Below are 22,228 nucleotides of genomic sequence, written 5' to 3'. Positions count from 1 at the left end.
CTGGATCCACAAAACTCATAGGTGATTATTGGAGGCTCAGATCCAAGCGAACTATCATCACTGGATCCACAACAACCCCGGGGAAGCTAATAAACAGGTGGGGCGCTGTAGGGGTGACTTCAGCCCTTTGCTGTCAAAGATTGTCATCAATCATCTGTGTAATGAAAAAAGGAACATCTTTGTTATTTTAAGGAAGATACTATATTGAGTGGGAGCCAAGTAAGCAGTTTTGAGGACAAGATGAGAATTAAAAGGAATGTTGATACATTGGAGAAAGTAGCTGGACACAAGCAGAAAGCTGCTTTCAAAGGCCGGGATTAGGCTAGCAAGGAAATAACGGAAACTGAAAAATGCACAACTGGAGAATTATCGACTGTGGGCATATATTGCAGACTAAAATCTAGAGGCCTATGTTGTTAACAAATTGCCAAGGAGTCAGGAAGAAAGGGCAAGATTTAAAAAAAAAAATTGGAGTGGATAAATAGGAAAAAATCAGACCTGAGAGGTAATTTTTCTTTAGGTTGTCTTCAGTACTTTGCAGGCCACATCTAGAGACACAACAGAGTTGCTGGCTTGTAAAATATTTAAAGAGCTGAAAAATTAGGTTTATGATGAATAATGGAGGAAATGAAGACTTTTCAGTCTGGAGACTGGAAGGTAGAAAGGTAATTTAATCAAGCCTTAATGTTTAAGAGGAGGAAACCAGCAGTTTTCCATCTCCTCTGACAACACAACATGAGGAAAGAGGTCTCGATCACAAAAATGTATGTAAGTTGGAGGGGAAATAGATTTTTACTCTGATGACAATGAATAAACCAAAACAAATAATAAAATCTAGTTTTCCGGGAGGTACAAAGGAAAATGACCTTCCTTTGCCTGGGGTCACTGACTGATCTTTTTTTGAATTGATTTCTAGGCTATTGACTAGATTGGGGGTTTTACAGAAGCTTTTTCTGTGAAAGGCCAGACAGTAAATAATTTAGACTTTGGGGGCCATATTTCTGTAACAACTAATCAATTCTGCAGATGAAGTGTGAAAGCAACCATAGACAATATGTAACTGATGAGCATGGATATGTGCCAATGAAACTTCATTGACGAAAAGATGCTCTGGGCAGCATTTGGCCCTCCGGCTGTGGTGTCTCCTGACTCCTAGATTAAATGAACCACGCAAGCATTTTGAACCTTTGCATCTTGGACGTGGAGAAGAGTGTTGGAGGTGAGAAGACCTTTGTTTGGGCCCTTGCTCTCTGTTGAGTACTGTCATAATTTGTGGGAATGAGACAGGGAAGAGAGGAAAGCTACCAAAAGGCATTATTAAGGAGTGTATTTCCCTTATGGGCAAGTGGGCTCAATCCTTCTGACAGAGGAGGAAGCTGAGGAGTTTATTTGCAAACTTACATTTCTTATTGTTCTAGGGTTCTCCCCCAACATGTCTGCACTCCTCCCCCCCACCCCCACCCCGCCCTGCTCAGATCGATCATGATTCGTCTGCCAGAGAGTCCCCTCAGGAGTCCCCTCAGGCAGAGGGAGAGCCAGTAAGCCAGCAGCCTGCACGGGAACTGTACCAATGATCTCTGTGCTGGGAATGCACAGTGGGAAGGCCAAGGAAGAGAGATGTGACAGCGACGTTGCCTGCTACAAGAACTACCTGAATCTCTCTCTGTTCATTCACTTTTGGGGAGGGAAGATTCCTGAACAGGCTCACTTACGTCTTCAAAGAAGGTTCTTGTTTGCAGCACTATCTCTTTGAAGTAGAAGCTCACGTCTCGGTCTGTGAGCAGTTCCAGGATCTTTTTTAGAGCCTTCAAGCTTTCACAGACGACTTCGGTGCGGGCCAGGTGATACAGGCCTCTGATGACAGATTCTAATATTATCTGCTTATGCTTCTTCACCTATTTTGAAATAAGGTCTCTTAATCTCGAAAACTGTTCTACGTGCAGGTGGACGAGGGTAGGGGACTCCCAGCAAGGAAATTAGAATTCTGTTAGGGTCACAATTTCTTCAACCCGAGAGATACCACTGTAACAATTTATTTGGATTTTTACTTAATTACTATGCAACCACGAGGTGTGGGTTAGTAAGTCATTATTTTCAATTCTACTTGCATGTCTCCCCGCCCCATACTCCTTTTACCTTGTGAGGGGCTCCATAAGCTGTATTACCAAGTCCTCGGATGGCCATTTGCCTCAACGTGGCATTGGAGTCCCAGGCACTCTGATCCATGAGGATCAGCACTTCCCGTAGATTCCCATGCTTCCAAAGGATTGGCTCCTTCACGAGCTGAAAACAACCACTTCGCCCCTTTAGTGAAGGGAGTGGCCTCCCTCCAGGACAGTGACGAGTGCATCATAGATACAATGAAAGTGTAGGGTCCAGCCACTCATGAAGTGGAGGAGGAAGCCCTGGGGTGAATCAGCAAGTGTTGCAGAAACTAATCTCTAGATACGAGCAGCCCCCAGGTCAAGGTTACGTGGTGACAAGAACCACGAGACCTAGTTAAGAAGAGGTTTTCTAATCGAAATGGAAAAATGGGAAAACAGGAGTTACCGACAATGTTCCTTCCCTGGGTTGGCTGGGACAACCTTTGTGCCAGGGTGTGAGGTGACAATATACCAATGATTACTTTTTATTTTGTCCCTGTCGTAGTTATTCTCCAGGCTTCTCTGTCCTGGGAGGGTTGGTTTCTGCAGACCGGAGCGAAGGAAGAGGTTGGGGGTGGGTTCTTTTTTTCCCTCTCTCATTCCCTGCTCGGGTACCATATTTCTGGCAGTGGCTGGGGCTCTCCACTCCCCAAGCTCCCCCGAAGGGCCAGCTCCCACTGAACTCTTGACCCTGAGAGAAACGCCCCCAGGGGGACCCAGAGAGCCTGCTGAGCAGTGACGTGGCCGCTTTCTCTTGCCTCAGAGAAGAAAGCTGTGCCGGTGACCCGGTAGTTCTCCGAGGAGGAGGTGAGAGATGAGAAGAGTTGCTCCATGATGTCCAGTATGATGCCACGTTGCCGCACAGTGCTCCTAGAAAACGCAAGGCTCCAGTTGTAGCAGAGACTTTGTTCTCTCTAAACAATGGAGGACATTTTGGTCTATTTCTCTCTCAGGAAAATAAATGATCTAAAAGGGGATGTTCGACGGAAGAGCACTAATACTTCAACTTGGAAATAGCTTATCCAAGTGCCCAATCTCGGTGCAGTTTTCCAACCACCGTTCACTGCATCACTATATTTTGGGGCAGTGGTGGGATCTGGGCTGCTCCCACCATCTCTTCCCACGTCCCTCTGCTCTTTCTTCCTTGTTTTTCCTCCTGGACTCTAAGTCCTTAGTGAGTCCACTGCTCCCATGAAGCTGTCTACATTGCATTTTTACTCGATTTTTAGTTTTCTCCTTTATGTCCAGTTCTAGAAGGCCCGCCCATTACCTGGCCAGTGCACACACTCCTACGTGGTGGGTACTGGGACTGCTGAGGAGGGTCCACAAGTTGTCCCCCTCATCAGATTCCTTGGCAAGGCCTTCTTTCATGGCTTGGGCTTGCACACACTTCAGAGTCACCGTCGAGAGCCTGAAGGAGACAGTCGGCATCACAGAAGTAAGCCAACCCCACGCAGGGAATTGTGAATCCCCAAGTTCACTCTGTCTGTTCCCCACAAGGCTCCCTCACTCCTGGATGAAGGGACACTGTGCAAGGGGAAAAACCGACTGCCTGATCTTACACTTTAATTTGGGGTCAGAGGGGACACGGAGATTATCTGAACCAGTAAGTAAAATGCCACAAAACCTCATCAACCTCTCAGGAGAAAATAAAGCCCAAAGGATGGAACGTGCAAACTCCTCTCTTTTGCTTATTCTCAAACAACCCTCCGGAACCAGGATGCGTCTCACAGTGGATAATGTGTCGCGATGGTTGGCCAGACAGTGGTCGTGCTGGAGTCAGGAGGACGGGTGCAGGCCCGGGTATGTGCGTGGATGGAGGCAGGGCCCTTGATACTGCTGTCATTTTAGTGAAGTGACATATATTAATGGAACTACATGTGTTGGGCCTAAATGCTGCTTAGAAGGTCTTTCGAAAGATTGATTTGACACTGGAATAAAAAGTTATGCAAAAGGACAAGGAAACAGAGCCTTGTGATAGAGGATAAAAATCTATACCTAATCATTTTAAAAGAGTTCTTTGAATAAATACATAGCAAACATTTGAAAGTATAAGAAAGCATTGATTCATGGCTTAGTTGGGATTCTTTCTTTCTTTTTCAATAATACACAAAGTAATTTTGCTTCCTTCAATGGGTGACGTCTTCAGTTTGATAAAATATGGTGTCAATTTTTATTTTTCTTCTTTCCTTGGTGGCCTTGGATATCACAGAATTCCAGCCTTCCTTGAAGGGTCTCAGTGAGAGAAAACAAATGAAACAGAGCTCCGTGGAAGCACACAGAGCAGCTATTTGTTGTTCTGGGACCGTTCTGGGCAGAGACCCTGGGGCCCGGCTCAGGGAAGAAGAGTACCAAGGGCTCAAGGTCAGTGGAGCCTTGTTTGCTCCTGGGTAGTGGAGGCCACAGCAGAAGGCATAGGCCTTGACTGCCATGGCCCCTCGTCTAGCATCTGGGATCCCGACAGCTGGGGAGGGCCCTCCTGCCTGGCCATGTACCTGCAGGGGTCTGCGGTCTGCTGCCGTTCTCCCTGCTGCATTACTCGCCGTCTGTGGCTCCAGGGGGAAGTGGGCATTTTCTGGCCCAGTGTGCAGCTGACCAGCTTCAGGAGAAGAGTGAACACCTCCGGGTACAAGGTGGTGATGGGGGTGCCTGTTGATACCACTTCATACATAGCACAGGCCACCTGAGGGGAGAGAGGACCCCACGGTCAAGCAGGCCCCTTTCCTCCCGGGACATCTCCCGGGCCTGATCTTCAAGTTTGTTTTTCTCCCCAGAGGATTGCTTTCCAAGGTGACCACACTCATGGTAAAAACAAAGCAAAACAGAGCAAAACAAAAATAAAAACAGCCTGAAAAGAGAGGGTGTATTTGTCTGGAAACTTCTCAACTCAGAATGTGTTTCTCTCTCAGGACTGCCATGTTGGGCAGCTCCAAATTCCAGGGGGGAACCAGTCAGGTTAAATGAAATCTTTTCCAGCACTGACGTCTTTCAAAAGGGTGCTTTTGGATCTCTTGAAGACAAATTTGGAAATACAGATACACAGATTTTCTTTGAGATGATGAGAAATTTGGTTCTAAAAGTGACAGCCGCAGACAAAATTGCCACCATATTTGTCGAATCTAAGCTGGAGTTGATTTAAAATCAGAGTATGAGAGGGGAAGAAGTATGATTAATGCTACATCACCAAGTTCCAGTTGGGGACAGACCACGTAGTGGGACGCTATTCCAGGCATGTGATGGGTTGTCCAACTCACTGAAATCGCCTCCATCCCGGCTAGGTCATCTTCTAATTCATTCTCAAGTTTGTCTGTTAAGGCTCTCAAGAGCTTACTACTGGAGGCTATGTTCTCAGCCAGAGCCTTCCACAATGTCTTTGTGTCCCTAGAGTGGTAAGGCAGGAAGCTGATAAGAAACAACTCTTTGGATTATGAGCGTTTTCATCTGTTCCCCTCTAAAACAACATTATGACTAATCAAAATTTCAAGGACAGATAGAGATGCTAACATGCCTGGAAATAAGAAGGATGTGTGATTTAACAGTCCAGCATTCTGGACGTGGGTGACTTAGGTTTGTCGATGTCCATTAAGGCAGAAACCTCTCCCATAGGTGTATTCTAGGCAACCAGAAAAAGGAGAAATACTCATTTTTCTAATACTCATTTATTCCTATGATATATTTTTTTAAAAAAAAACTCATTTAATGAGGATATGTATATGAAAAACACTTGGAGAAACGTCCCTTGTGATTCAAACACCATTTTTGAAATTATTATTTAGGTGAGATGTTCTCAACCTTTGTTTTTGCTTTCTTTCTCTCAAACCACTAATTCTTCCTCAATGCAGATTAGCCTTTCCTAGGAGAATGGACCGGCTCAGTTAGAATCTACCTGTCAAAGGGCAGAGGCTTCTGTAAAAGGTTGGCAACAACTGCATCCATGTGAAAGCTGGCGATCTGAGAGATGGCTTCCAGCATAAACTGAAAACTTTCTTCCTTTTGCCTGAGGACTGGCATGTGATGGTAAATCATGCTCAAGATCTCCAACAGCTAAAAGAAAAAAACAAAAAGCCAAATCAAACAGGAAGTTGCCATTTTTCCTCTACATGAATGACTTAGGACACATATAGTCAGCATATTATTCATGGGTGGTTGATGAATTATAAACCAGGTTAAAAATAATAATCAATTCTGCATGACCTATCTCTTACTTAGGGGGATTCTAGCTATACTGGGTGTTTATTCTTTTTTTTTTTTTTTTTAAAGATTTTATTTATTTATTTGACACAGAGAGATAGCAACAGCAGGAACACAAGCAGGGGGAGTGAGAGAGGGAGAAGCAGACTTCCCACCAAACAGGGAGCCCGATGTGGGGCTCGATCCCAGGACCCTGGGATCATGACCTGAGCCGAAGGCAGACGCTTAACGACTGAGCCACCCAGGCGCCCCCTGGGTGTTTATTCTTAAGTCAATGTAGCAAATATTTGGTGAAAGGCTGCATTAGGCCAAATATTGTGCTAGGCATTGTGGGGAATTTACCAAAGATGAATAAGATGCGGCCCTTTCTCAAAAGGAATCAGTATTCTAATAAAGAATGTTAGCCATACTGGGTGATGGACATTGGGGAGGGTATCTGCTCTGGTAAGCGCTGTGAACTGTGTAAGACTGATGAATCACAGACCCGTACCTCGGAAACAAATAATACATTATATGTTAAAAAAAAAAAAAAGAAGAAGATAGCAGGAGGGGAGAAAGGAAGGAGGCAAAATCGGAGGGGGAGACGAACCATGAGAGACTATGGACTCTGAGAAACAAATTGAGGGTTCTAAAGGGGAGGGGGTGGGGGGATGGGTTAGCCTGGTGATGGGTATTAAAGAGGGCATGTATTGAATGGAGCACTGGGTGTTATACGCAAACAATGAATCATGGAACACTACATCAAAAACTAATGATGTAATGTATGGTGATTAACATAACATAATAAAATTAAATTAAAAAAAAAAAAAGAATGTTAGCCATGTACCCAAAGGCCTGTGCAAAAGGCAATGTACGGCAAGTGGTATATAGGATGTTCACAGGACTGATAGGGGAATCTGGGAGTAACTGAGGTCACTTTGGACGGACATCTGGTCTGAGTCTTGAAGGATATATAGCAATCTCAAAAGGCAAGGTGGAGATGGTGGGGGAAAGTCATCCTCGTCAGAAAGAAGAATACAGATAAAGATGTAAAATAAAAAAAAGCACGAGAATAGATAAAGCACAGAAGATTTTTAGAGCAGTGAAACCATTCTGTATGTTACTGCAATGCTGGATACATGCAATTATGTATTTGTCAATGCCAAGGTGAACCTTACTGGAAACTATGGACTTCAGGTGATAATGATGTGTCGATGTAGGTTCACTGATTGTAGCAAAGGTACTACTCTGGTGTGGGGTGTTGATAGTGAGGGAGGAGGCGTGTGTGTGGGGAGAGAGGTATATGGCTATCTCCTCTATTTTGCTGTGAATCTAAAACAGCTCTTAAAAAAATCTATATAAAAAAATAGCAGGAGATCATGAGCCCAAGCAAATATGGTGAAGATTTCTGGAATAGGAGAATGGTCTAGTTTGGAACACAGAGAAAATGAGGGTGATAAAAGAAGATAACTTGATAGGAAATATGAAGCCAGATCCTAGAGAAAACTGAAGGGCGCCCTTCCAAATTTGGGTGTTAATTTGTGGGCAGTAGGGAATGATATTATACATTTGGATTTTAGATTTGGAGAAGGGCAAGTCTCTCTGCTAAAGTAACTTTGCTTTTAGTAGATACTTCTCTTATTTATTTTGGGTAGACATTTTTAGGTTAAACAATACATTTCCTCTGAATTATAATTTCTTAAACATAAATATCTGGCAAGTATGATTACCACAGAGTCCCATTTCAATGATGTTAGGAGAGGAATTAGGTGCTAAACACACAAATACGACATTCCAAATTTATAAGCCTTTGATTCTTTCATGTTTGGCCTAGTGCCTGCCATAGTATGCACTCAATAAATATTTCTGGGGGTGCCTGGGTGGCTCAATTGGTTGGAGGTCTGACTCTTGGTTTCAGCTCAGTTCATGATCTCAGGGTCGTGGGATTGAGCCCCACGTTGGGCTCTGTGCTCAGAGGGGAGTCTGTTTGGAGATTCTTTCCCTCTGCTCTCCCCCCGACTCACGTGCTCTTTCTCTCTCTCTGAAATAAATAAATCTTTAAAAAATAAATGTTTTTGCCTTTAAAGAAGAATTAATACCGATTCTTCTGAAACTGTTCAAAAAAATAGAAATGGAAAGAAAACTTCCAAACTCTTTTTATGATGCCAGAATTACCTTGATCCCAAAACCAAAAACTCCATCAAAAAGGAGAACTACAGGCCAATATCCCTGATGAACATGGATGCAAAAATTCTCACCAAAACACTAGCCAATAGGATCCAACAGTACATTAAAAGGCTTATTCACCACGACCAAGTGGGATTTATTCCTGGGCTGCAAGGTTGGTTCAACATCTGCAAATCAATCAATGTGATACAACACATTAATAAAAGAAAGAACAAGAATGATATGATCCTCTCAATAGATGCAGAAAAAGCATTTGACAAAGTACAGCATCCTTTCTTGATCAAAACTCTTCACAGTGTAGGGATAGAGGGTACATACCTCAATATCATAAAAGCCATCTATGAAAAACCCACAGTGAATGTCATTTTCAAGGGGGAAAAACTGAGAGCTTTTCCCCTAAGGTCAGGAACATGGCAGGGATGTCCACTATCACCACTGCTATTCAACACAGTACTAGAAGTCCTAGCCTCAGCGATCAGACAACAAAAAGAAATAAAAGGCATCCGAATCAGCAAAGAAGAAGTCAAACTCTCACTCTTTGCAAATGATATGATACTTTATGTGCAAAACCCAAAAGACTCCATCTCAAAACTGCTAGAACTCATACAGGAATTACTAAAGTGGCAGGATATAAAATCAATGCACAAAGATCAGTGGCATTTCTACACACTAACAACAAGAGAGAAGAAAGAGAAATTAAGGAGCCGATCCCATTTACAATTGCACCCAAAACCATAAGATACCTAGGAATAAATCTAACCAAAGAGGCAAAGAATCTGTACTCAGAAAACTATAGAATACTCATGAAAGAAATTGATCAAGACACAGAGAAATGGAAAAAGGTTCCATGCTCATGGATTGGAAGAGCAAATATTGCAAAAATGTCTATGCTGCCTAGAGCAATCTACACATTTAATGTAATCCCTATCAAAATACCATCCACTTTTTTCAAAGAAATGGAACAAATAATCCTAAAATTTATATGGAACCAGAAAAGACCCCAAATAGCCAGAGGAATGTTGAAAAAGAGAAGCAAAGCTGGTGGCATCACAATTCCGGACTTCAAGCTCTATTACAAAGCTGTAATCATCAAGACAGTATGGTACTGGCACAAAAACAGACACATAGATCAATGGAACAGAATAGAGAGCCCAGAAATGGACCCTCAACTCTATGGTCAACTAATCTTCGACAAAGCAGGAAAGAATGTCCAATGAAAAAAGACAGTCTCTTCAACAAATGGTGTTGGGAAAATTGGACAGCCACATGCAGAAGAATGAAACTGGACCATTTCCTCACACCACACACAAAATTAGACTCAAATGGATGAAAGACCTCAATGTGAGACAGGAGTCCTTCAAAATCCTAGAGGAGAACACAGGCAGCAACCTCTTTGACCTCAGCCGCAGCAACTTCTTCCTAGAGACATCGCCAAAGGCAGGGAAAGCAAGAGCAAAAATGAACTACTGGGACTTCATCAAGATAAAAAGCTTTTGCACAGCAAAAGAAACAGTCAACAAAACCAAAAGACAACCAACAGAATGGGAGAAGATATTTGCAAATGACATATCAGATAAAGGGCTAGTATCCAAAATCTATAAAGAACTTAGCAAACTCAACACCCAAAGAACAAATGATCCAATCAAGAAATGGGCAGAAGACATGAACAGACATTTTTCCAAAGAAGACATCCAAATGGCCAACAGACACATGAAAAAGTGCTCAACATCGCTCGGCATCAGGGAAATCAAAATCAAAACCTCAATGAGATACCACCTCACACCAGTCAGAATGGCTAAAATTAACAAGTCATAAAACGACAGATGTTGGTGAGGATGCAGAGAAAGGGGAACCCTCTTACACTGTTGGTGGGAAGGCAAGCTGGTGCAGCCACTCTGAAAAACAGTATGGAGTTTCCTCAAAAAGTTGAAAATAGAGCTACTGTACGACCCAGCAATTGCACTACTGGGTATTTACCCCAAAGATACAAATGTAGTGATCCGAAGGGGTACGTACACCCCAATGTTTATAGCAGCAATGTCCACAATAGCCAAACTATGGAAAGAGGCAAGATGTCCATCGACAGATGAATGGATAAAGAAGATGTGGTATATATATACAATGGAATATTATGCAGCCATCAAAAAACATGAAATCTTGCCATTTGCAATGACTTGGATGGAACTAGAGGGTATTATGCTAAGCAAAATAAGTCAATCAGAGAAAGACAAGTATCATATGATCTCACTTATATGTGGAATTGAAGAAACAAGAGGAATGCTGAAAAAGAAAATGTGAAGATCATGGGCGAAGGGAGGGAAAAATGAAACAAGATGAAACCACAGAGGGAGACAAACCATAAGAGACTCTTAATCTCAGGAAACAAACTGAGGGTTGCTGGAGTGGTGGGGGCTGGGAGGGGTGGGGTGGCTGGGTGATAGACATTGGGGAGGGTATGTCCATGGTGAGTGCTGTGAATTGTGTAAGACTGATGAATCACAGACCTGTACCCCTGAAACAAATAATACATTATATGTTAATAAAAAATAAATATTTTTGAAAAAACTGGTTGGAGAGTAATTAGCACAGAAATAATTTCTAAAGGTCAGACATTGGAGAATTCTTTAATTTAGGGTGGTTGACCCTGGGATATGAGGACCATAACTTTCAAGTATTTCCCTTGAGGTGACTTCATTGAGTTAAAGATTCTCTTTCTCCTTATTAATCTTTGAATTGCTTGAATTCTGCTTCTGACCTCAAGGGAGAGAATAGAGCATCTCCATTTGGAGCTCTTAACCAAGCTTCCTGAATTCAAATCTTCTTCACGCTAACTCTCCAGCTGGGAGCAAGGATTGAGGAGTTTCCCCCAATCAGTTCTCCAGTGATAGCCTTCCTTACCAGAAAACCAACCCTAAAGGTGTGTGGAAGAGCAGCTTGAAGAGTGGCAGTGGGATTAGAAACTCTACTGGCTCTTATTGGCTATTCCAAAGGAGATCCACACAGTCACCCTCCTCCTTACAAATAGATCTAACAATCCAGTTTTCCAGAACCCAAATGCCCTTATTCAGAGCTGCTGTCTCTGGCCAGAGAGCAACAGTTGGGCAAGTTTTTTTGTTTTTTTTTTTTTTAAATCACAGAATAGAGAGGCAATTGAAACAGGTTGAGACAAGCACTCAACATGAGCCTGGTTGTTAGTACATAACTTGGGTCTCTGAGGAGGCCTCCTGAGGCTGTGCATGCTCTTGCCTATTGCCCATCAGAGGACAAGCTGAGAAATGGCAACCAATGTGGCATTTCAGAAGTGTTAGAATTCTGCTCAGTGGTCAGACTGGTTGTCAGTTCACCTGTTCTTCCAAAGCAGCTCCATGTTCCTTCAGGATCACGATCATCCATATGCCACAGGCCTGGATACAGGTGGAGTTAAGGCTCTCCAGACCATCCAGGGTTTCCTCCAGGAACATTAGAATTTCTTCAACTGGGATGAGTTTACTGACAATCTGAGAATGTATGCAGAAAGATTCATGTTATCAACCACCTCACTACATACAACATGCTGCTACTGTTTTAGGATATCGGAAACCATTGGAATTTCCAAACAGCTAACCCATGACTAGGGTATAGAAATGACAGAAAATACAAAAAGAGACATAGACATTACCCTGAAACTCTAGGCAGACTTTTCCTGGGGTTGCTCTTTTATTATTTTATATTTATTGAATCCCAAGCCTGCTGAAGAAATTTCTTCTCCAAACTTCAAAGTTATAGTGTACCCCACAAGGGAAAAGTAATGTGTATGGTTTTATATGATTTTATGATATAAATTACTCTCACATACATTTCATATATCACAGAAATATGTCATGTGTCTTCCAAAGAAAAGCTAAGGCTTGAGAATGTAGGAAAATCAATCACCATGTACTAAGTGCCATGTTCAATACTGGATGTATCACAATATCCATGTAAGTATGAATTATTATGAGTTCTGTCTTTTGCACTTCCATGTTTCAAAATTAAGAGTAGTCAACAAAAGTTCTAGAAAATAAAAACTTTGCAATTTTGGTCTCTAAGTACAAGAACCATACAAATGGGTGATAGCAGTGTGTGTCTGTGTGTGTGTGTGAGTGTGTGTGTGTGTGGGTGTGCTAATGGAGGGCTTTGGAGTCTATCAGATGATGCTGTGTGCACTTGCTTGAAGCCCATTCTCCTCATTTCAAAAAAAAAAAATGCATAACCTACCTCTCAGAGTTGTTCTGAGGATTGGTCAATGGAACATTGTCTGGGGCTTTAATCAAGCAAGATGGTTATGATTATGAGTTTGTAGGTATGAAAACATTCCTATTCACAACTGACTTCCCTCTGCATTAAGTGGCCCGATGACTGATATTTGGTAGAACTGTTCTTGAAAGGAAATTAATCCCTTTTCATTAACAGGTGCATGTCTCAACCAGTTTGAGTCATTTTGATTCCAAGATCAAAGGACTAGACTGCCACGTCTGTTCTATGTAACACCAAATGCTTGCCTGGGCTCCATACTCAGTGGTTACCTGTGTTTTTTTTCTTCTCACATTGGGATGGATGATGATTTAGGAAGAAAGGAAGGAGGGGGGCTCATGTTTCTGAGCACCTACTATGTATCAGACACTTTCTTAGGCATTTGACATATGTTCCCTCTGTGCCCCCCAACTGGCTTCTCTCCCTTATTCTGGTCACCTTCTTGTCATCTCTGCTGCTGCCACCTTAGTCCAAGCCACCTAATCTCACACCTGGATTCTTGAAGTTTCCTCCAAACTGATTTTTTTTTTCATTAATTTCACTCTTGCTGGCCTGTATCATAGTCTAAACACAGCAGCTAGATGACACTTTGAAAATATAAATCTGATCATATTCCTTCTTGCAGACACACCATGAGCTTAGAAGGGGTTTTTACAAATTAGGAAGAGACACCTTGTCCTCAAGACAGTTCACTTCTCTCTGTAAGTATATGGTCATAATGACTGAGGGTAGGCGTTTTGTCTTTTTCTATTCTTAGAGCCTAGAACAATATCTAGCATATGGTAGGTGCATAGGGCATAGTAGGTGAATGAATAAATGATTAAATAAATGAATGAATTCATTGACCAATCCTCAGAACAACTCTGAGAGGTAGGTTATGCATTTTTTTTTTTTTTGAAATGAGGAGAATGGGCTTCAAGCAAGTGCACACAGCATCATCTGATAGACTCCAAAGCCCTTTTACCTTCTACTCCACCACACTGCCTCCCTCATCCTGAAGAGGGATGCTTGGTTCATAAGATTTCCCAGAGTATGAAATGATCAGTAGCAGGTGTTGACTGGGCACATGTACCCAGGGTTAACACATGATAGGACAAAGAATGGCTAGACTGTTGCTCTCCTTGGTAGTGGGGCATACACAGCTTACTCATTTGGAAATCAACCCAGAATCATCTTTACATCCCTCGGCCAGTCCTCCGTATCTATTACCTTTGCTATTTTAGAAGAAATGTTGATCTGGACCTGCACATTGTCACATTGCAACCCTTCCTGCAGACTCTGCAGTCTTTCCACCTCCAGGTGAGTGCCTAAAATCCACAAGGGGAGACAGATGCAAGAGTTCAAAGACCTGATAGGGGTTAAAGAGGTTGGCTATACTCTGACATGACCCTAATTCAGCTGCTGGATGCTTTTAACAAATGCACGGACGCCTGTCTGATGAGAGGGTGGGCGTAAGAGCAAACACATATTGAATAGTTTCTGCATGCTGGCACGGGGCTAAATCCTCTGCATACAATGATCTCATTTATTACTCATCAATATCATCTGAAGTAGATGCTCCTGATTTTGCAGACAAGAAAGCTGAGGCAGAGAGCTATAAAGCCATGTGGCCACAGTTATCCAGAGACTAAAAATAGGAGAGACAGAATTTGAGCCCTGGTCTGCCTGGCACCAATGCCTAAGCTCTCACTATTCTGCCACCCTGCTGTCTCCATTGGAGTTCCCTTTCGTAGTAAGCCACTTCTGGAAAAATGGAAATGGAAAGCTAACTATTGCAATAGGAACATCAGCAACTTTGCAACTGATTGTAGAAACCAATTAATAAACTCAGACCTAAACAGTAACCATTTTCTGTTTGCTGTTTGAATGTAGAGTAATTGTGGAAACTAACACCTGAACCCTTCTATGGAAGGCAGCCCAGCCCAGTAGAACACACAGACCTGGGCTCACAGCCCAGCTCTACTACTTTCTGGAGCTGGTAAATTTCTTAACTTCAGCGCTCTCATCTCAAAACTGAGTTTTAAATGGGTATTTAATTTAGCATCACACTAGTTACTTGTATTCAGCTGGTGTTTAATAATCATATTCTTTCTCTCTGTCATGCTATTTGATCTATCAAGGAAAAAAGTTAAAACAAATAATGAAGTAAGGGATTTTTAATTTTTTTTAAAGATTTTTATTTATTTATTTGATAGAGACACAGCGAGAGAGGGAACACAAGCAGAGGTAGTGGGAGAGGGAGAAGCAGGCTTTCCGCTGAGCAGGGAGACTGATGCGGGGCTCAATCCCAGGACCTGGGATCATGACCTGAGCCGAAGGCTGACACTTAACGACTGAGCCCCCCAGGCGCCCCTGGGATTTCTTATTAACAAAGAGTATTTGAGAACCTGAATTTTGTATGTTTCAGGAAAATAAAGTACACTAAAGGAAGAATAGGTAGAACAATAATAGGATTGAAATTCCTCTCTTCCTATGAGTTTCCCCTCTGACACATTTCTTCTCTTACTGGGATGGCCCCTTAGTTCTTACTTCCTTAACTCTTTTTTTATTTTCTGGCTTGGTACAAGATAATGAATTATTTTCCCATATCCCAAAGGACTTTCATACCTATCTTGACTCTGCTAAATAGTTTTTTTTTTTTTCTTTTTGACCAACTAACCAACCGCTCCCTTCCGCCCAACCAAATCCCACCTTTTGGTTTTAATATACTTTCCTTATGTGAATTTTAGAATTGTAATTATCTCTGTGCCTCCAGCATCAGAGAAGTGCCTGACACATGGAAAGAACTTAATAAGCATTTTCTGAATACCTAAAAGAAAGAGGAGTGGAACACAGGCGTGAGATGCCACTAAACCTAGACCAGTGTTCTGGCCTGCCAGGGCTGCACAGAAATGCGCATGCGCAGTGCAGGGCCATTCTCTGGGAAGCACCTGCTGATTTAAACTGGACCCAAGGCCCGGATTTGTTGGTTTCAGCCTGAGACTAGGTTGTAAAATTCCTTACATTTCCTGATATTGCCACTCCACATACTTGGACGGTAGACAGAGGTCTTGTTCTGGAAGCCGGAAAAACCTCCACAAAGTTGTCTCTCTTAGAGAACTTTGAAAATCACTTAGCACCATAATAATAGTACAGTTTCCTCCTGAAGAAATCCACGTGATAGAGGAGGCATTGTTAATACTCCCAAGTGCCCAGTGATTTAAATCAAAACATTTTTACCTACCTCAATGGACCTTTATGATGCTTTGGTGTTATTATCTTTATTTTTAAAAATAGAAAAACAGAGCCATTGGGGGAAAAAGATCCAAAAGAGAGACAAATTCTGTGACATAATGAAGGCATTAGAACGCAGAAATGGCTGAACTGGGGAGAGAGAGAGAGACAAGGAAAAACCAAGAACAAGAGAAAACAGGTATCTTCTCTTCATTTGTGGGTTTCTCATCTTTCCCTCACCTTTTATACAGAACAGACCAATAGTGGAGCTGGCAGCCGCTTGACGGATGGTGGGCAGGGTGTCACAGGAGTGAGGAGCCAGGAGGCCAAGGAGTGAGCCAATTTTAAAGTTCTCTGGTGCCTGCAGGATAAAGGAGACCCCCAAAGTGATGGGGTGGCTTGACAACATCCCAGGATAGTCCCAACAACACTGGATGTGAAGTCCCTTGTTTTCCCCCTAAAGGTCCTTAGAATGAAATTGAATCTTGAACCTTCCCTTTAAGGGCAGTGGAAAAGTGAGCTAGGGAGCATGCAAAGGCAACCAAATAGTTTAATCCTAGTGTGCTTGCCACACCCTGGGGTTCTGAGATACCTCTTAGGTGGTTTTCTGGGAAGCACTCCATTCTGGGACTGGAGCTCCATCATGCAGGGGCTGTGGATTCCAGAGGCCTCCAAGATCCCTTTTGTTAGCAAGCAGTGAAATCTATTCATTCCAGGGGATCACTTACCTCAATATCATTTGTCAGCACTTTTGCGGTGATCTGGAAGGCTCTTTCTCTTTCCCAATCTTTTTGTGAAACAAGCCACATTCGGAGAAGCTGTTGGTCAAAGAATAAATGTTCTTTCCTTAGTACTCCTCATATTCACTCATTCCCATTCTCTGGCTCTTGCTCTTTCTCTGTCTCTTATAACAGGGTGCTCACCTCCCACAAATAATTCTTGAGTGGACTGGCCCTATGTGACAGGTTAAATGGGTCAGGCTGCACATCTCCCTGTGAAGAGTATGAGGTAGAGTCTGGAGTGTTGCCCTGCAGCACAAATGAGGGAATGTGGGAATCAGTTTGAGCAATGGCCCGACTCACATTGAACATTTCTTGGCAGTCCTCTGCTTTCACATTATCCCACATCATGGTCTTCAGCAGCCTTCCTAGAGCATCCATGGATCGTTCGTAGAGAAACTGAAATCCAATGTGAGCATGAGCGTCAGGCTGAGGCAGGAGGGTAGAGTCCCACTGTAGCTCTTGATTCTACTCAGGCCTCACCCCCACATACATTAATGTGCTCCTTGTCCTTGTCTGTCTCGCCTCCATCTTTGAGTTTTTCCAGAGGTGGCAGGGGAAGCAGCCTGCGAATATTCTCTTCAAGAATATTTAGGTGGTCATTTAGTGAGAGCTGAGGTTTCAGTTTACTGAAATGAGAACCATGTGGAGGGATGGGTATTATGAGGACAAGTAAAACATAGCTCAGAAGAGTTCCCAAGAACTGCCAACCACATCTGAGGGGGTCAGAAATGCTTGCTGACATGTTGGAATGTTGAGGGAGATGGTGACAGAAGTAGGGAGAGGTTGGGGACATAGAATCAGACGGTATTGGTGCGCACAGTCAACATGTCTCATTTCTGATTTATTAGAGTGATAAACAAATCATCACTAGCTTTGTGTTACTTAGCCCCTTTATTATAGGTTCTGTGATAACATTAACCTACTCGTTTTTTCTAGTGCTCATGGGTTTTGTGGGGAGGGGGTGTGGGGGGGAAGATTCTAAGTTTGGAGCTGTTTTATCAATTTCATATATCTTCTCATGCTATTAAGTAGTGTTACACATACTGAATGTACTTATAGTAAAGCGGCTGGAATCTTCCTTCCCCCCTCCCTCCTTCCTTCCTTCCCTCCCTCTCTTCCTTCCTTCCTTTCTCCCCTTATTTCTTCCAGCCATTTACTATAAGCATCATGAAGATATGAACAAACCTAGACATAACTTGGAAAAATGTTCAATAAACATGAAAATCCCCATTTATTATTTAATAAATATAAATATTATTTAATAAATGTAAATCAAGACAATACACTACTGCTTGTCAGCTATCATATTAGCAAAGAAATTAAAAATGATGACATGGTCAGGGCAGGGGGAAATTGGTTCTCTCATAGGGGAGTAAAAGTCAGTACCAGCTGGGACAGGTCTATTGAAAGTGTTAAATATGTTGATATAAACCAAACAGTCTTTTCATCTGGCTGACTTAAAAAAAAATCAACTTATTGAGGTATAATTTATGCACAACAAGCGGCATCCATTTAAACTGTGCAATTAAATGAGTTTCACACCCATGAAACCGCCACTATAATCAATATAGAACATCCAGATTTTTCCTTATGCCCCTTTGTGGCTCATCTCTTCCTTCACACTGGCCCCAGGCAAACGCTAATTGGTTTTCAGTCATTAGAGATCAGTTTGCAAGTTCTATACGTGTTCTGTCCAAATGAGGGTAGCCACCAGCAACATGTAGCTATCCAGCACCTGAGTGTGGCTAGTCTGAATTAAGACATGCTGTAATTATAAAATACACTGGATTTTGGAGATTTAGTATGAAAAATCGTGTAAATTATCTCATCACCTTTTTAAATATCAAATACATGTTGAAATGATAATATACTGAATATATTGGATTAAGCAAAATAATTATTAAAATTACTTTGTTTCTTTTTTTACTCTTTTAAAAGTGACTACTAGAAAATTTTAAATTACATATGTGACTTGCATTCTAGTTCTACTTGACAACACTGTCTTAGAGCCTAGTTAATTCTTAACTCATCTTCAAGATTTATTTATTTGAGGTTTCTTCAAACTTCACTTATCTTGGTAAACATGGCAACCTGTGCCTTCCCTTATGTTGGTTCTTACTACATTTTGGAGAAATTAGGTGGGTATGTTTTGCATCTATTTTACCCAGTAGGCAAGGCCATATTTTGCTCAGGGCAAGGCCATATTTTGTTAATGATTATCCTTTTTTTTTTTTTTAAGATTTTATTTATTTATTCATGAGAGAGAGAGAGAGGCAGAGGGAGAAGCAGACTTCCCGCAGAGCGGGGAGCCCGATGCGGGACTCGATCCCAGGACTCCGGGACCATGACCTGAGCCGAAGGCAGACGCTTAACCATCTGAGCCACCCAGGCGCCCAATGATTATCCTTTTTAAATCTATCTCCATGCCTGATACATGGATGACACTGAATAATATTTATTGAACCAAATTGTCAGCTTTAATAATTAAAGTTCAGAGAGCACTTTTCACACAAAGGTGTTCACCAAAATATTATTTATAGTTTTAAAAACTGACAAATATAGCAAGAGGAGGTTGGTTAAGTAATATGAGACATATCTATACAATAAGTTATTAAGCAGTTATTGAAAATGCTGTTTCTTACCTCAATATAATAAAGGCCATATATGAAAAGCCTACAGCTAATATATCAATGGTGAAAGACTGTACATTTTTCCTCTAAGATTTAGAGGAAAATCTAAGATCAGGAGCAAGATAAGGATGCCTGCTTTTGCCACTTTTATTCAACATAATACTGTAAGTCCTAGTCAGAGCTATTAGGCAAGAAGAAGAAATAAAAGCCGTCTAGATTGGAAAGGAAGAAGTAAACTATCTCCATTTGCAGATGACATGATCTTATACATAGAAAACCCTACAGTTCACAAAAAAATTATTAGAATAAACAAACAATGTTGTAGAATACAAAATGAGCACACACAAATCAGTTGTTTCTATACATTAACAATGAACAATCAAAAAGGAAATTAACAATTCCACTTATAATAGCATCAAAAAGAATAAAATACTTTATTTAACCAAGGAAGCAAAAGACTTGTACACTGAAAACCGTGAAACATTGTTAAAGGAAATTAAAGAAGATACAAATAAATGGAAAAACATCCCACGTTCATGGATTTGAGGACTTACTATTGTTAAGATACCCATATTACCCAAAGCAGTTTATAGATTTAATGCAATCCCCAAAAAATCCCAATGGCAGTTTTTGTAGAAATAGAAAAATCCATCCTCAAATTCATATGAAATCTCAAGGGATCCCAAATAGCCAAAATCATCTTGAAAAAGGACATGGTTAGTTTCCATTCAGGTCATGATCTCAGGGTCCTGGGATTCAGCCCCATGTGGGGCTCCGAGCTCAGCGGGGAGTCTGCTTGAGATTCTCTCTCTCTCTCCCTCTGCCCCTCCCCCTGCTCGTGTACTCTCTCTCTCTAAGATAAATAAATAAATCTTAAAAAAGAAACCAGAAAAAAACAAGTGTTGGCAAAAATATGGAAAAATTAGAACACTTATGCCGTGATCATAGGAATGTAAAATGGTATCACTGCTATAAAAAGAAGTATGGTAATACTTCAAAAAATTAAAAATAATAGAATTATCATATGATCCAACAATCCTACTTTTGGGTATATACTCAAAAGAATTGAAAGCAAGGTCTAGAAGAGATATTCATGGACCCGTGTTCATTAGCAGCACTATTCACAGCAGTCAAAATATGAACACAACCCAAGCATCCATTGGATGAATGGATTAACAAAATATAGTGTATACACTATATGGAATATTATTCAGCCTTAAAAAGAAATGAAATTTTGACACATGTTGTCACATGGATGGACATCATTCTAGTGAAATAAGCAAGACACAGAAAGAAATACTGCATGATTCCATTTATATTAGGTAACTGAAGTATGTGATTCATAAACACAGAAGGTAGAATGGTGGTTGCCAGCACTGGCAGGAGGAGGGAATGGGGAGTTTGTTGTTTAATGCGTATAGAGCTTCAGTTGTGCAAGATGGGACGCATTCTTGAGGTTGATAGCATAACAATACGATGGTACTTAACACTACTGAAATATGCACTTAAAAATGGTTAAGATGATACGTTTTATGGGTATTTTACCACAATGAAAATATTTCCTTTAAAACAATGAAGAAAGAACAATGTTGGTGAAGAATTGGTAATAATGGGGGAATATGTAAGGAGAAGTAAGGAAAAAATAGGATGCACAGCCATACGTAGAGTAGGTTCTCAGCTCTGTACTTAACATGAAGAATTAGGTATAAAAACTTGAAGGACGTATACCAAAATGTTGAAAATAAGGGGTAATTTTTATTATTTTTTAAAAAGTTTTTATAGTTTCCAAGTTTTAACTATGAATTTATATTTCTTTTACTGCAGGGGGAAAATATTATTTTAAAAATTTGGTTAAAATCATTTCCTTCTGCAGGTTTATTGCTACTAACCAACTAAAATATGATTAGGGTTTTCATAAGTTTTTAATGGGAATATTAAAATTTGCCAAGGTCTAGGAAGAGAAATTTCCTTCTGCACAGAAACTTCCATCCTCCTGTATCAATAAATCTGACTCCTCTGAGTAGCTCTTTATCCCTGTCAGTCATCGAAGGGTCGGCCTCTCAGTCAGTTCTGTAAGTTTGAAAAGAGGGAAAAGCCCCTATTTGAGAAAGAAAAAAAAAAAAAAACCCTTGATGAGCTGTGTTCAGTTTGGGGGAGGGTACACTGGAGTATCCACTGATTGATAAGTCAGTTGATCAGAAGGAGGATCTTGGGGAGGAAATATTTTTTTAAATGAGAGCAAGAAAACTTTTTTACCTGAGGTATCTGATGGCGATTAAGGCTTTCCACCGAACAGGGCTAGCTAGAGAGTCCAGGGGCTCATCCCTGATGAATTTCTGCAACACAAAGGGAGGAAAAATTCTAGAAACGATTTGGGGGAGTTTCCAGATGCAGCTGCAGCCCCATTGGACTGTTGGGTGCCCTTTGTCCATATAATGGCAGAGATCTGTTACCTGGGACTAGCGCATTGTACCCATTTAAAAAAAAAAAAACAGCTCTGACTTTCGGTAACAGACTTTTCAAGATCTTGCTCGTGTCCTCTCTGCACACTTACCAGCATGTAACCTAGCAGCACCTCCTTGTAGGAGAACTTGAATCCCTTATCCTCAGCATCGTGGACAGCAATACCAATCTCAGTGATAGTTCTTGTGAAACTCATTTGCAGATCCATGTCCTAAAGCAAAATGATTCACAGTGCAGTCCAAAGTCTTGGGTTCCATACCTGGTTCTATAAACCCAGTTCTTGACTTAGGGTTGAACTATGTGCCCAGACAGAAATGAGAATTGCTGCTTCTTTTGCTATCTCTACCTCAGTCCGGGGTCAAAGTTG

The 22,228-nt window shown here is 41.4% G+C and overlaps 1 protein-coding gene across 1 annotated transcript in view; it reads right to left on the bottom strand.

The window, feature by feature from the left end:
- MROH2B (maestro heat like repeat family member 2B) overlaps window positions 1-22,228 on the bottom strand; it is a 64,677-nt gene that overhangs the window by 5,367 nt on the left and 37,082 nt on the right. Inside the window, exons 23-37 of the mRNA XM_021695299.1 lie at window positions 21,953-22,072; window positions 21,655-21,734; window positions 17,259-17,394; window positions 17,069-17,164; window positions 16,715-16,804; window positions 16,227-16,347; window positions 13,983-14,080; window positions 11,846-11,998; window positions 6,031-6,188; window positions 5,399-5,525; window positions 4,640-4,827; window positions 3,415-3,555; window positions 2,903-3,014; window positions 2,137-2,283; window positions 1,713-1,895 (exon numbers count right to left, since the gene is read on the bottom strand). Coding sequence (XP_021550974.1) covers window positions 1,713-1,895; window positions 2,137-2,283; window positions 2,903-3,014; window positions 3,415-3,555; window positions 4,640-4,827; window positions 5,399-5,525; window positions 6,031-6,188; window positions 11,846-11,998; window positions 13,983-14,080; window positions 16,227-16,347; window positions 16,715-16,804; window positions 17,069-17,164; window positions 17,259-17,394; window positions 21,655-21,734; window positions 21,953-22,072 — 1,950 coding nt within the window. The remainder of the gene's footprint in view (window positions 1-1,712; window positions 1,896-2,136; window positions 2,284-2,902; window positions 3,015-3,414; window positions 3,556-4,639; window positions 4,828-5,398; window positions 5,526-6,030; window positions 6,189-11,845; window positions 11,999-13,982; window positions 14,081-16,226; window positions 16,348-16,714; window positions 16,805-17,068; window positions 17,165-17,258; window positions 17,395-21,654; window positions 21,735-21,952; window positions 22,073-22,228) is intronic.

Source organism: Neomonachus schauinslandi, chromosome 7 (genome assembly GCF_002201575.2).
Source record: "Neomonachus schauinslandi chromosome 7, ASM220157v2, whole genome shotgun sequence".
NCBI lineage: Eukaryota > Metazoa > Chordata > Mammalia > Carnivora > Phocidae > Neomonachus > Neomonachus schauinslandi.
The sequence above is the reverse complement of the archived record's forward strand: the minus strand, read 5'-3'. Positions and strand labels throughout refer to the sequence as shown.